The sequence below is a fragment of the Nomascus leucogenys genome, chromosome 24 (genome assembly GCF_006542625.1).
Source record: "Nomascus leucogenys isolate Asia chromosome 24, Asia_NLE_v1, whole genome shotgun sequence".
NCBI lineage: Eukaryota > Metazoa > Chordata > Mammalia > Primates > Hylobatidae > Nomascus > Nomascus leucogenys.
In genome coordinates this window covers 27,611,703-27,624,020 of record NC_044404.1, presented here as the reverse complement: position 1 = coordinate 27,624,020, position 12,318 = coordinate 27,611,703, and the positions used below count along the sequence as shown (strand labels likewise).

At 44.8% G+C, this 12,318-nt stretch overlaps 1 protein-coding gene across 1 annotated transcript in view; it reads right to left on the bottom strand.

The window, feature by feature from the left end:
* The window catches only part of STX12 (syntaxin 12), a 52,579-nt gene extending 40,725 nt beyond the window's left edge, over positions 1-11,854 (bottom strand). Inside the window, exon 1 of the mRNA XM_003271683.3 lies at positions 11,590-11,854. Within this exon, the coding sequence (XP_003271731.1) occupies positions 11,590-11,707 (118 nt within the window). The 5' untranslated portion in view covers positions 11,708-11,854. The remainder of the gene's footprint in view (positions 1-11,589) is intronic.
* Between the last annotated feature and the right edge of the window lie 464 nt (positions 11,855-12,318).

Genomic DNA, 12,318 nt, shown 5'->3' with positions numbered 1-12,318 from the left:
TAATCATCTATTAAAATTTATTAAATAAGCTACAGAGCTATGGGAATTTTATAGAATATGAAAAAAATCAATTAATAATCAGCTGTTCTCTGCATATTCTCAGTGGAGAACTCTTCTTCATCTAGACTTTTCTGATTTCCTTTGTTGGGATGACCTAAATTTGGGGGGTGGAAAGATAGGGAGGGGTTGAGGAAGTGGGGGTGTTGGGAATATTATAGAGTCATTTGCTAGCTAAGCACCAGAATTAATCTAAGCCTTAACACTTTCTAAATTCCTAAATATTAAGATATTTTCTTTAAAGTTTCCAGCAAGACTCAAGTATCAGATACCCTAAAACTCAAATCATAAGGACAACAGTGTCGTAGTTTACTGGAACCCAGAGAAGCAGGACTTTTTGTACATTGCCCTCTATAATCACCAACATCAGGGATTTGTTCAAAACTAGTAACTCAATGACTCATGTATTTTACATCTAAGAGATGTATCCTTCAGTAAACCTAAAGCACACAAAGGAATAACGTGTTTACAGATACATTTATTTGCCCTTGAGCATACTTAAAATATCAAAAAGAAAAGTGAGGCCAGGCACAGTGGCTCACATCTACAATCCCAACACTTTGGGAGGCCAAGGTGGGCAGATCACTTGAGACCAGGGGTTCAAGACCAGCCTGCGCAACATAGTGAGAACCGCCTCTACAAAAAATTTAAAAATTAGCCAAGCATGGTGACGCATGCCTGTAGGCCTGTAGTCCCGGCTACTCAAGAGGCTGAGAGAGGAGGATCGCTCCAGCCCAGGAGTTTGAGGCTGCAGGGAGCTATGATCGTGCCACTGCACTCCAGCCTAAGCAACAGAGCCAGACTCTGTCTCAAAATAAATAGACAAATGAATAAAAATTTAAAAAGTAAAGTGATGCTTTTTTTTTTTTTTTGAGACAGAGTTTCGCTCTTGTTGCCCAGGCTGGAGTGCAATGGTGTGATCTCAGCTCACTGCAACCTCTGCCTCCCAGGTTCGAGCGATTCTCCTGCCTCAGCCTCCCGCGTAGCTGGGATTATAGGCATGTGCCACCACGCCTGGCTAATTTTTTGTATTTTTAGTAGAGATGGGGTTTCTCCATTTTGGTCAGCCTGGTCTCAAACTCCCGACCTCAGGTGATCCGCCTGCCTCAGCCTCCCAAAGTGCTGGGATTACAGGCATGAGCCACCACACTTGACCAAGTGATGCTTTTTGGAAATATTTTTACCAGGATGAGTTGAATCTTCTGGCTAACTTGGTTAATGAGAAAACTCCTTTTCCAAGCATTCTAGTAAATGAAGGTTTTATGTTAGATCGATGTGCTACAACTTTTTGGAGGAAAATAATTGGGTATTTCCTATGAAATGTTACATAATCCTAGAAACCAGATGACTAGGCCAAAGGTAAAGACAAGTCCTTCAGTTCTGTGTAAGCAATTTTGTTCTTTTTAAAACTAGGACTCAGCTGGGCGTGGTGGCTCACGCCTGTAATCCCAGCAGTTTGGGAGGCCAAGGTGGGTGGATCACCTGAGGTCAGGAGTTTTGAGACCAGGCTGGTCAACATGGTGAAACCTTGTCTCTACTAAAAATACAAAAATTAGCCAGGCATGATGGCATATGCCTATAGTCTCAGCTACTCAGGAGGCAGAGGCAGGAGAATCGCTTGAACCCGGGAGTGGAGGTTGCAGTGAGCTGAGATCGTCCCACTGCACTGCACTCCAGCCTCGGCAACAGAGCGCGACTCCATCTCAAAAAAACAAAAAACAACAACAAAAAAACAACTAGGACTCAATTTCTCCTATCACTGACCTCTCATTTTAAAAAACCATATCCTGGCTAAAACTTTTAAAAGAGTATGAAGCAAGGCCGGGCGCGGTGGCTCACGCTTGTAATGCCAGCACTTTGGGAGGCCGAGGCAGGCGGATCACGAGGTCAGGAGATGGAGACCACGGTGAAACCCCGTCTCTACTAAAAATATAAAAAATTAGCCGGGCGTGGTGGCGGGCGCCTGTAGTCCCAGCTACTCGGAGAGGCTGAGGCAGGAGAATGGCGTGAACCTGGGAGGCGGAGCTTGCAGTGAGCCGAGATCGCGCCACTGCACTCCAGACTGGGTGACAGAGCGAGACTCCGTCTCCAAAAAAAAAAGAGGATGAAGCAAATCAATTTGTTATACATTACAGCTAACATCCACACTAGGAACTACTCTAAACTGAAAATTCCTTATGTGCTTTTAGCTGATATCGGCAGAATCTGAATCTCCAAATGAACCTTCATCCAAAGCAAAGTCAAAGCAAAGTCAAATTACATTGAAAGTAACTATCATCAGAGGTGGGAAAAAGATTTCTCTTCATTTGACAGGATCTAATGCTCTAATTCAGTATTTTAAACAAATTCGGTAACAAAAAAATTTATTTACACCCAATGAGAAAATGATATCCTATGTGGTGATTATGAAAATGAAGTCATCTCGGTGTTTTATTCTGAAAATTAGGCTTACATTCTGTTTTTATATCACTACAATGAAAATTACCTTTTTTAAAAAATGTTTTATTTTTTTGAGACAGAGTTTTGCTCTCTTTGCCCAGGTTGGAGTGCAATGGCACAGTCTCGGCTCACTGCAACCTCCACCTCCTGGGTTCAAGTGATTCTCCTGTCTCAGCTTTCCAAGTAGCTGGGATTACAGGTGCCCGCCACCATGCCAGGCTAATTTGTGTATATTTAGTAGACGGGGTTTCACCATGTTAGCCAGGCTGGTCTCGAACTCCTGACCTGAGGCGATCTGCCCACCCTGGCCTCCCAAAGTGCTGGAATTACAGGTGTGATTCACCGTGTCCATCAACCTGACTTTAAAAAAATAGCCACTGCACTGTAACAGTAAAGTTCTAGACTAAAGTGAAAATGGATACTAAATATCAAAGGGAAAATTTTCCTTTAACCATAGCAGTTTCAGAACATGCAATGGTTAAGAGCATAGCTCTGAATTAAGACTGCCTATATGGCCAGGCATGGTGGTTCATGCCTGTAATCCCAGCACTTTGGGAGGCCAAGGTGGGAGGATCACTTGAACCCAGGGGTTTGACACCAGCCTGGGCAACAAAGTGAGCCCGTCTCTACAAAAAATTTTAAAATTACTTGGACATGGTGGTGCACACCTGTAGTCCTAGCTACTCGGAAGGTGGAGGTCGGGGGATCCCTTGAGTTCAAGGTTGCAGTGACCTATGATGGCACCACTGTACTACTGGCACATCCTGGGTGACACAGCAAGACCCTTTCTCAAAAAAACAAAAAACAAAAAACCACTGCTTATGCCTATGCTTGTCCTGGTCCCGCTACTTCCTAGCAAAGTGATCTTGAGCAAAAGGCTCCACTCCTCTATGCCTTAGTTTCTTTGCCTAAAAAATGAGAATCAGAGAATCTTCATATGGTTGTTGTGAGGATGAAATGAGATGATATGAAGCTAAATTTAGAACAATGTCTGGCACATAAAAGCACTCAATTAAAGATAGCTATTATTATCAAACTCAAGACCAAGAAAAATGTGCTTAGCAGTGATAAAATCAATTAAGTACATATTGAATGCCAACTACATATCCATTGTTGTTCCAGGCACTGTGGCTAAAGATAAATGTATAATGCATGGTCTCCACAAAACTAACAGTGATCTCTCTGCTTGGGGTGACAATGTCAAAAAGCTGGAATTAATTAAAGAATATATAATATAAGTAAGTGCTAAACTGTGAGGGAAAATTGCTGATATTATAAATTCAAAGGAAATACACCAAAATGAGAGCTAACATTTCTTAAGCACTTACTATGTAGCAGGGACTATAGATGAATTATCTCATTTAATCATAACAACCCTATGAAATAGGTATTATTATTATTTTTGTGTGCGTGTATTTTTAGTAGAGACGGGGTTTCACCGTGGTCTTGATCTCCTGACCTCGTGGTCCTCCCGCCTCGGCCTCCCAAAGTGCTGGGATTACAAGCGTGAGCCACCGCGCCCGGCCTGAAATAGGTATTATTAACTCCATTTTAACAATGAGGAAACTGAGAAATAGGTAAAGCAATGTGTTTACACAGCTAGTAAGAAGCAGATCTAGCATTCAAATCCTGGCAATATGACCCCTGAGCCTGCCTACCTAACTATTAAACTATTGTGGGGCAAGGGATTCAACAAGTAGTAATAATGTCACCATTGGGGCTGGACGTGGTGGTTCACACCTGTAATCCCAGCACTTTGGGAGGCCACGGTGGGTAAATCGCCAGAGGTCAGGAGTTCGAGACCAGCTTGGTCAACATGGTAAAACCCTGTCTCTACTAAAAATACAAAAATTAGCTGGGTGTGGTGGCACGAGCCTGTAATCCCAGCTACTCAGGAGGCTGAGGCATGAGAATTGCTTAACCCCGGGAGGCCAAGGTTGCAGTGAGCTGAGATTGCGCCACTGTACTCCAGCCTGAGCGACGGAACGAGACTCCATCTCAAAATAATAAAAATAATAATAATGTCACCATTTACTGAATGCCTGCTATGTGCCAGGCAGTATACTAGACACTTTCAAACATCCCCCCCCACTTTTTTTTTTTTGAGACAGGTCTCACTCTGTCACCCAGGCTGGAGTGCAGTGACGTGATCTTAGCTCACTGCTACCTCTGCTTCCCAGGCTCAAGCGACCTGCCCACCTCAGCTTCCCAAGTAGCTGGGACTACAGGTGTGCGCCACCACTCCCGGCTAATTTTTGTATTTTTGGTAGAGCCAGGGTTTCGCCAAGTTGCCCAGGCTGGTCTCGAATTTCTGAGCTCAAGAGATCCACTTGCCTCAGCCTCCCAAAGTGCTGCGATTACAGGTGTGAGCCACTGTGCCCAGCCTCAAACATCCCCTTTTAATAATTTCACTCATTTTATAAATGGGGTTACACACGGAAAGGGAAAATAACCTGCTTGGGGTTAATACATGGAAGAGGAGGGATTCAGTCACAGATCTGCTGACCCCGGAGAGTCCATGATCTTTCTGACTTCACTTTATCTTTCAAAAGCAAAGGAAGGCTGGGCGCCTGTAATCCCAGCACTCTGGGAGGCCAAGGCAGGCAGATCACCTGAGGTCAGGAGTTTAAGACCAGCCTGGCCAACATGGTGAAACCCTGTCTCTACTAAAAATACAAAAATTAGTCGGGCATGTGGTGCACGCCTATAATCCCAGCTACTGGGGAGGCTGAGGCAGGAGAATCACTTGAATCCGGGAGGCGGAAGTTGCAGTGAGCCTGATCGCCCCACTGCACTCCAGCCTGGGAAACAGAGCAAGACTCTGTCTCAAAAAAAAAAAAAAAAAAAAAAAAAAAGGCAGGGAGTGAAAGCAAGGTGAAATATTAAAATCTGATTCAGGCCAGGCACGGTGGCTCATGCCTGTAATCCCAGCACTTTGGGAGGCCGAGGCAGGTGGATCACCTGAGGTCAGGAGTTCGAGACTAGCCTGGCCAACATGGTGAAACCCTGTCTCTATAAAAATACAAAAATTAGCTGGGTGTGGTGGCAGGTGCCTGTAATCCCAGCTACTCGGGAGGCTGAGGCAGGAGAACTGCTTGAACCCAGGACGTGGAGGTTACAGTGAGCCGAGATTGCGCCATGGCACTCCAGCCTGGGCAACACAGTGAGACTCGGCTCAAAAAAACAAACAAACAAACAAAAACCATCTGATTCAGTAGACAACAGAGAGCCACTGAGCCACTTCAGGCTCTTAAGAAGTGAGCAGTATAATAAAAACAGGACTTTAGACATAGTGCTCATAGCATTATCAGTAGAATGGGGCAAGACCATAATCAGTGACACTATGAATATGCTGTTGAAATACAGATGTTGAGCTGATGAAGACTTAAGAGGATGGCAAAGAAACATAAAAAATAAGGGGCAAATATGAAAATAACTTTGAAAGTGGAACCCCAAAGATTTCATAATAATCAATTTTAGAAGTTCAACTCTTCTTGCTTTGGGAGACGGAGGTGGGAGGATGGTTTGAGGTCAGGAATTCAAGACCAGCCTGGACAACAAAGCAAGACCCTCGTCTCTAAAAAACTTTTACAACTTGCCAGGCGCAGTGGCATATGCCTGTAGTCCTAGCTACTTGGGAGACTCAAGCAGGAGGATCACTAAAGCCCAAGAGTTTGAGGTTACAGTGGACTACGATTGCACCACTGCATTCCAGCCTGGGTGACAGAGTGAGACCTCCACTCTTCTTTTGTTAGTAAACAAGATCACATCAATTAGCAACATAAAGAACAGAAATGCTGTTCCATTTTTTTTTTTTTTTTTTTCCTGAGACGGAATCTCGCTCTGTTGCCCAGGCTGGAGTGCAGTGGAGTGATCTTGGTCTTGGTTCACTGCAGCCTGCACCTCCCCAGTTCAGGCGATTCTCCTACCTCAGCCTCCTGAGCAGCTAGTCACCTGCCATCACGCCCGGCTAACTTTTTGATTTTTAGTAGAGGCGGGGTTTCGCCATGTTGGCCAGGCTGGTCTCGAATGCCTGACCTCAGGTGATCTGACCGCCTCGGCCTCCCAAAGGGCTGGGATTACAGGCGTGAGACACCTCACCCAGCCAGAAATGCCGTTCTTTAATCCCTTCAGAGTTAACTTTGAGGCTAACAGGTTTTCAGCTATATCTGCCTCAGCAATACTTGCCCAGACACTTTGTTCCACAGTAAGTCAAATATTTTTCCTCTGTACCCAACACATACTGATAATCACCACTTGTACCAGGCAGTCAACCTTAGCTGTACCTGTAACAACCCACGCAGTGAGCTGCCTCATCTCAGGCTGATGTGCTCAGCAATTCCAACCCCACATCTGTGGCTGTACAGTTTAAAAAAAAGAATAACTCTTCTCTCGAATTTTTAATGGGTACAAGTCCTTGCAGGGCTGTATGGGTGTGTGGGTAATATATATGTCTGTGAGCTCACATTCTAAGGGTATATTTGGGTGTGCTGGCCTCTTGGAGAGGTTTGGGGATAGGCACTAGCTTGATAACTGAGTAGATGCAATGTCATCCCATCAATTTCAGATTTCCCATTTCTCACCAAACAATTCCAAGGGAAGAATTTCTTTCTTTTTTTTTTTTTTTTTTTTTGAGATTGAGTCTCGCTCTGTCATCCAGGCCGGAGTGCAGTGGCGCGATCTCGGCTCACTGCAACCTCTGCCTCCCGGATTCAAGCAATTCTCCTGCCTCAAAGTAGCTGGGATTACAGGCGTGCGCCATTATGCCTGGCTAATTTTTTTGTATTTTTAGTAGAGACAGGGTTTCACCACATTGGCCAGGCTGGTCTCAAACTCCTGACCTTGTGATCCGCCTGCCTCGGCCTCCCAAAGTGCTGGGATTACAGGCGTGAGCCACCGTGCCCGACCTGGAAGAATTTCAACTCACACTGCCTAGGGTCATAGGATACGGTATGTACTACACAGTACGAGGGGAAAGAGGCAGGAAGAGTCCCAAAATGGTAGAAATGCCTCATTCATTCAAATCAACTTGATAAAATTTATTATGCATCAAGATCCTATATAATGTGATCCCTGGTTACCTCTCTGGCCTCTTTTCCTATTCTGCCTCCCTTTTCTAACTGTGCTCCAGCCCAACTAGCCTCCTTGCTCTTCTTTGAACACACCGAAGTCTTTGCTCTTGCCCTCTACCTAGAATGCCTTTCCCAGCTACTCACACAGCTCTCTCACTCATTTCATTCACATGTCTACTCACTCAAATGTCACCTCCTCAGAGATGCCTTCATCAACTAAAATAATGCACCCACCCTGCCTCTTCCCTGACTCTCTATCCACTTACCCTGCTTTTTCTTCATAGCATTTATTATTACTTGACATTATTTATATGTGTATGTACGTATGTGTGTATACATACTCCCCCCCCACACACAAACACACATACACACAAATCAGGGGAGGGATTTTATCTCTTGTTCACTGCTTTACCCCAGCACACAGCAGGTGCTCCAGGAATATGTGTTGCATAGTGGATCAATGAATCTTTCATATGTTTGGGACTGAGATAAGTACTGGAAATATAAAGATGAATAAGTCACGTCCCTTGACTCAAAGGAGCCAACCCTTTGGCAGAGGAGATGAACGCAGCACAAGAAGAGGAAGCACCACGGCTTCAGGTATTTCCCCCAGAGTGTCCTCTGTAGAGTGAAAAAACAGTTTATTTGCATACTTGTAAACCTGAAGTATTAACTGCTATAGCACTGTTATTGATTTATTTTTAATTTAATTAATTTATTTAGAGACAAAGTATTGCTCTGTCACCCAGGCTGGAGTACAGTGGCATAATCACAGCTCACTGCAGCCTCCAACTCCTGGGCTCAAGAGATTCTCCAGCCTCAGCCTCCTGAGTAGCTAGGACTACAGGCACATGCTACCATGTCTGGCTACTTTTTAAATTTTTTTTGTAGAGATGGGGTCTTGCTATGTTGTCCAGGCTAGTCTCAAACTCCTGGCCTCAAGTAATCCTCCCTCCTTGGCCTCCTAAAGTGCTGGGATTACAGGTGTGAGCCACTGAGCACAGCCCAGAACTGTAATATTAATAAAAAGTAATAAAAAGACAAATTGCTGGCCATAAGAGACCTAGTTTCAAATTCAGATATTGTCATTTGTTAGCAGGTCAATTATTTAACCTTTCTTAGTTTGTTTCCTAATACATAACATGGAAATGATACTGGTGCTTCAGAGTTGTTATAAAATAATGCATGTAAAGCACTTTTCATACTGCCTGGAACACAGTATGTACTCAAATGTTAGCTATTAATATTACTAACAGTTGACTTAAATGATTCCCTGGGGCCCAATGCCCAATCAATAGCTAAATCTTACCAATTCTATCACCAAGGAAACCTCTCCTATCCTTTCCTTTCTTTTCATTTTCACAGCCCTAACTGGTATCTCTGATTCCAGTCTGTCCCTTTGAATTAAATTCACACTTTCCTAAATAACTAAATCCAAGCCCCTTAGCTTAGCATTTAACATCCTTCATATTTGGGCCACAATTTACCTTTCAATCCTTTTTTCCCACTACTTTCTGGAATCCACCACTCTAGCCAAATTAAATTACTCTTCTAGATATACCCGATGCTTCCCCACTATGATGCCTGTTCATTTTATTCCCTCCTGGAATGCTCTTCTCCTCTTTACCTTCAAAGGTCCAAATCTTTCCATCCTCTTTCCAGACATAACTCAAATGCCATAATGCCTTCTCAATTAAAAACAATCTCTCTCTCCCCAGAATACCTGCATGTTATTTATATGTCTTCTATAGCACCAATCCCTTTCAACTTTATATTTTGGTTATGTACTCCACAGGTTCCCTGTTGAAAGATCCATGCCAGTTCTTATACTTACTACATACTCAAATAAATATATGTTGAAGGCCAGGCATGGTGATTCATGCCTGTAATCCTGGCCTATTGGGAGGCCAAGGTGGGTGGATCACTTGAGTACCGGAGTTTGAGACCAGACTGGACAACATGGTGAAACTCCATCTCTACAAAAAATATAAAAATTAGCTGGGCCTGGTGGTGCACACCTGTAGTCCCAGTTACTTGTAGGGCTGAGGCAGGAGGACTGCTTGAGCCAGAGAGGTTGAGGCTGCAGTGAGCTGAGATCATGCCACTGCACACCAGCCTGGGTGACAGTGAGACCTTGTCTCAAAATAAAAATTTAAATTTAAATTTTAAACTGTATGTCGGATCTACTTTTGGGAGTATTCTGGTTATATATATATATATATATATAAAATACACATGAAGATGGATAGATGGATACATGTTGAATGAATATTCCGCAAATAGATATTAAAATTAGATTTAGCTTCAACAAGAAAATGTCAGCCTTGAACTAGAATTTTCTGATCTAACCTGTATTACAGCTCCTTCATAAAAGGAAACTGGAATAAAAAGTACTATACTTTCTAACCAGTGGTCATATTAATTTTTTTTACTTCTGGATTTTAACAGGCCACATATTCTTCCTTTCACTTCCAGAGTCTCAATCCCTTTTGATCAGAAACTTTCTACTTCTCAAATTCTACAATATATATTTAGATTTAAAAGCAAAGTGAGCCTGGGCAACATAGTGAGACCCCATCCCTACAAAAAACTTAAAAATTAGCCTGGCACGGTAGATGCATCCTTGTAGTCCTTGCTACTCAGCAAGCTGATCAGGAATTCAAGGTTATACTGAGCTAGGATTGTACCACTTCACTCAGATCACTGCATTCTGCCTGGGTGACAGAGATAGACTCTGTCTCAAAAAAAAAATTAAAAATATTTAATTTTTTTAAATCAAAAAAATTAGGCTGGGCACAGTGGCTCACGCCTGTAATCCCAGCACTTTGGGAGGCTAAAGTGGGAGAAGCGCTTGTGCCCAGGGGTTTGAGACGAGCCTGGCCAACATAGCAAGACTTCATCTCTATAAAAAAGAAAAATTTTAAAAAGTTTAAAAACGAAAGCAAAGTGATACTCTTTAAAATATAGAATAGAATTGTAATTCAGGACTAACTAGTTCTACCTATTAACAGAGTACGCCAAGCTCACAAAACAATAATAAACAACAAGGACGATGACCACCATTCTTTCCAAGTAAAGCTGCTGCTGATCTCCTGTTTATAAGGCTCCAAGACGATTTTCAAACACAAGAAACACTCTGTATTTGACTCATTCAGCTACAGTTTCACTCAGACCCTAATGGGGAGGAGGGAGTTTCAAGACAAGCAATAGCATTCTGAATTCCACCAACAACTCGACCATGCCTTACTCGCTATGTGGTCGTGGCTAAGTCTCTTAGCTTCCCTGTGTACCTGATTTGTTCAAGAGCAGCTAAGTAGGGAGGGAAAACAAAAGCCTTATCTGCCTGAAATCCAAAAATACACCCCAATTATTTGTTACAAAAGACAAAATAATGTAAATTGAAATGCTGTTGGTGAATTCTCTTTATTAAAACAGAAGTCATTCCACCTCTCAGATACCAGTCATTGTGTCTGATTTCCGAATTTATTACAGGAAGAACTGTGTATGAAGTCACCCAAACACATGCACTCTCCACTTCCCTTAATTGAAAGTTGCTGATTTCCGAGGAGCCAGGGGCTGAGCAGAATGTAAACGTAAAGCCTCAATCAGTAAACAACCCCATCCAAACTGGCCTAAGAGGAAAGCGAGGTGGGTGGGGAGGAAGGTGGGTGACAGGAGAAACTCGGCTGACCACTGCGCCAGGTCAACGCACTCACAGCTCTCGAGGTGACACACACTCCCCTTCCCACCCTCGGGCTGTCAAGTCGGCCGTTCTGGTCCCAGCACCGTGGGGGCAGAACTCCAGAGAAGCAGCTCAAGCTTCAGCTGGGGCCGGGGACCCTCGGGCAACCCGGGCCTGACAGATTGGGGGACGGCAGCCCACCGCCCCCAGGGTGGACAGCCCGAGACAGCCCCAGGTGTGGCCTCGGCCGTAGCCCCAGCCGGGCCCTGCGTCCCGGCAGCCTCACCCAGGCCTGTCCCCGGGACAGCTCCCGCCCCCCAGCTCGGTACCCCGGCTCACTGGCTTGGCTGATCCGCTGGATGTTGCCGCTGCACGTCTGGATGATGCTGCTGAAGTCCCGGAGCTGGGGCCCCGAGGGCCCCGGGTTCCGGTACATGTCTAAGGGACCGTATGACATGACGAGGAGCTGAGACCTGCTCGCCCTACACCGCTCTCCTACCGGAAGCAGCCGCCAGCCGGGACCCGCAAGCTGACGGAGAAACCGGGAAGAGCAAGGGCGGGGAAGGAGCTGAGGCTGCGTGCGCACTAGCCCCGCCCTCACGCGACGCGCACGCGCCCTCCCCGCCCCGGTCCAAAGTGCGCAGGCGCCGCTGGGACTGGAGCTGGGACTGGAGCTTAGAGACAGGATTCCCCGAGGCTTGGGGATGCGGGGCGGGGAGATGACGTCACCTAGTTGGGGCTGAGATTGGATGAGCTTGGGTGGAGGTGTTGTTTCTCGCCAGGGCACAGTGACAGGAGGCAAGAATTTTCGATTTGCATAAAACTGTACCAGATGATCTCAGCCCTTACATCCTATTCTGAGAATTCAGGCCCAAATATGGGAGAATTCAACGTTGAAACTCAGACCCGGAACCAAATCGTAACCCGAAATTCCTCTCTGCTTCCATCCCCAGGGCTTTGGTAGTGTTTGGGGTTTCCAAACCACTTTGATTTCTCCCTCCACCCCTCTTCTAATCTAAACAATAAAATAATGTTTATTAAGCGCATACTATGTGTGAATCCTCACCG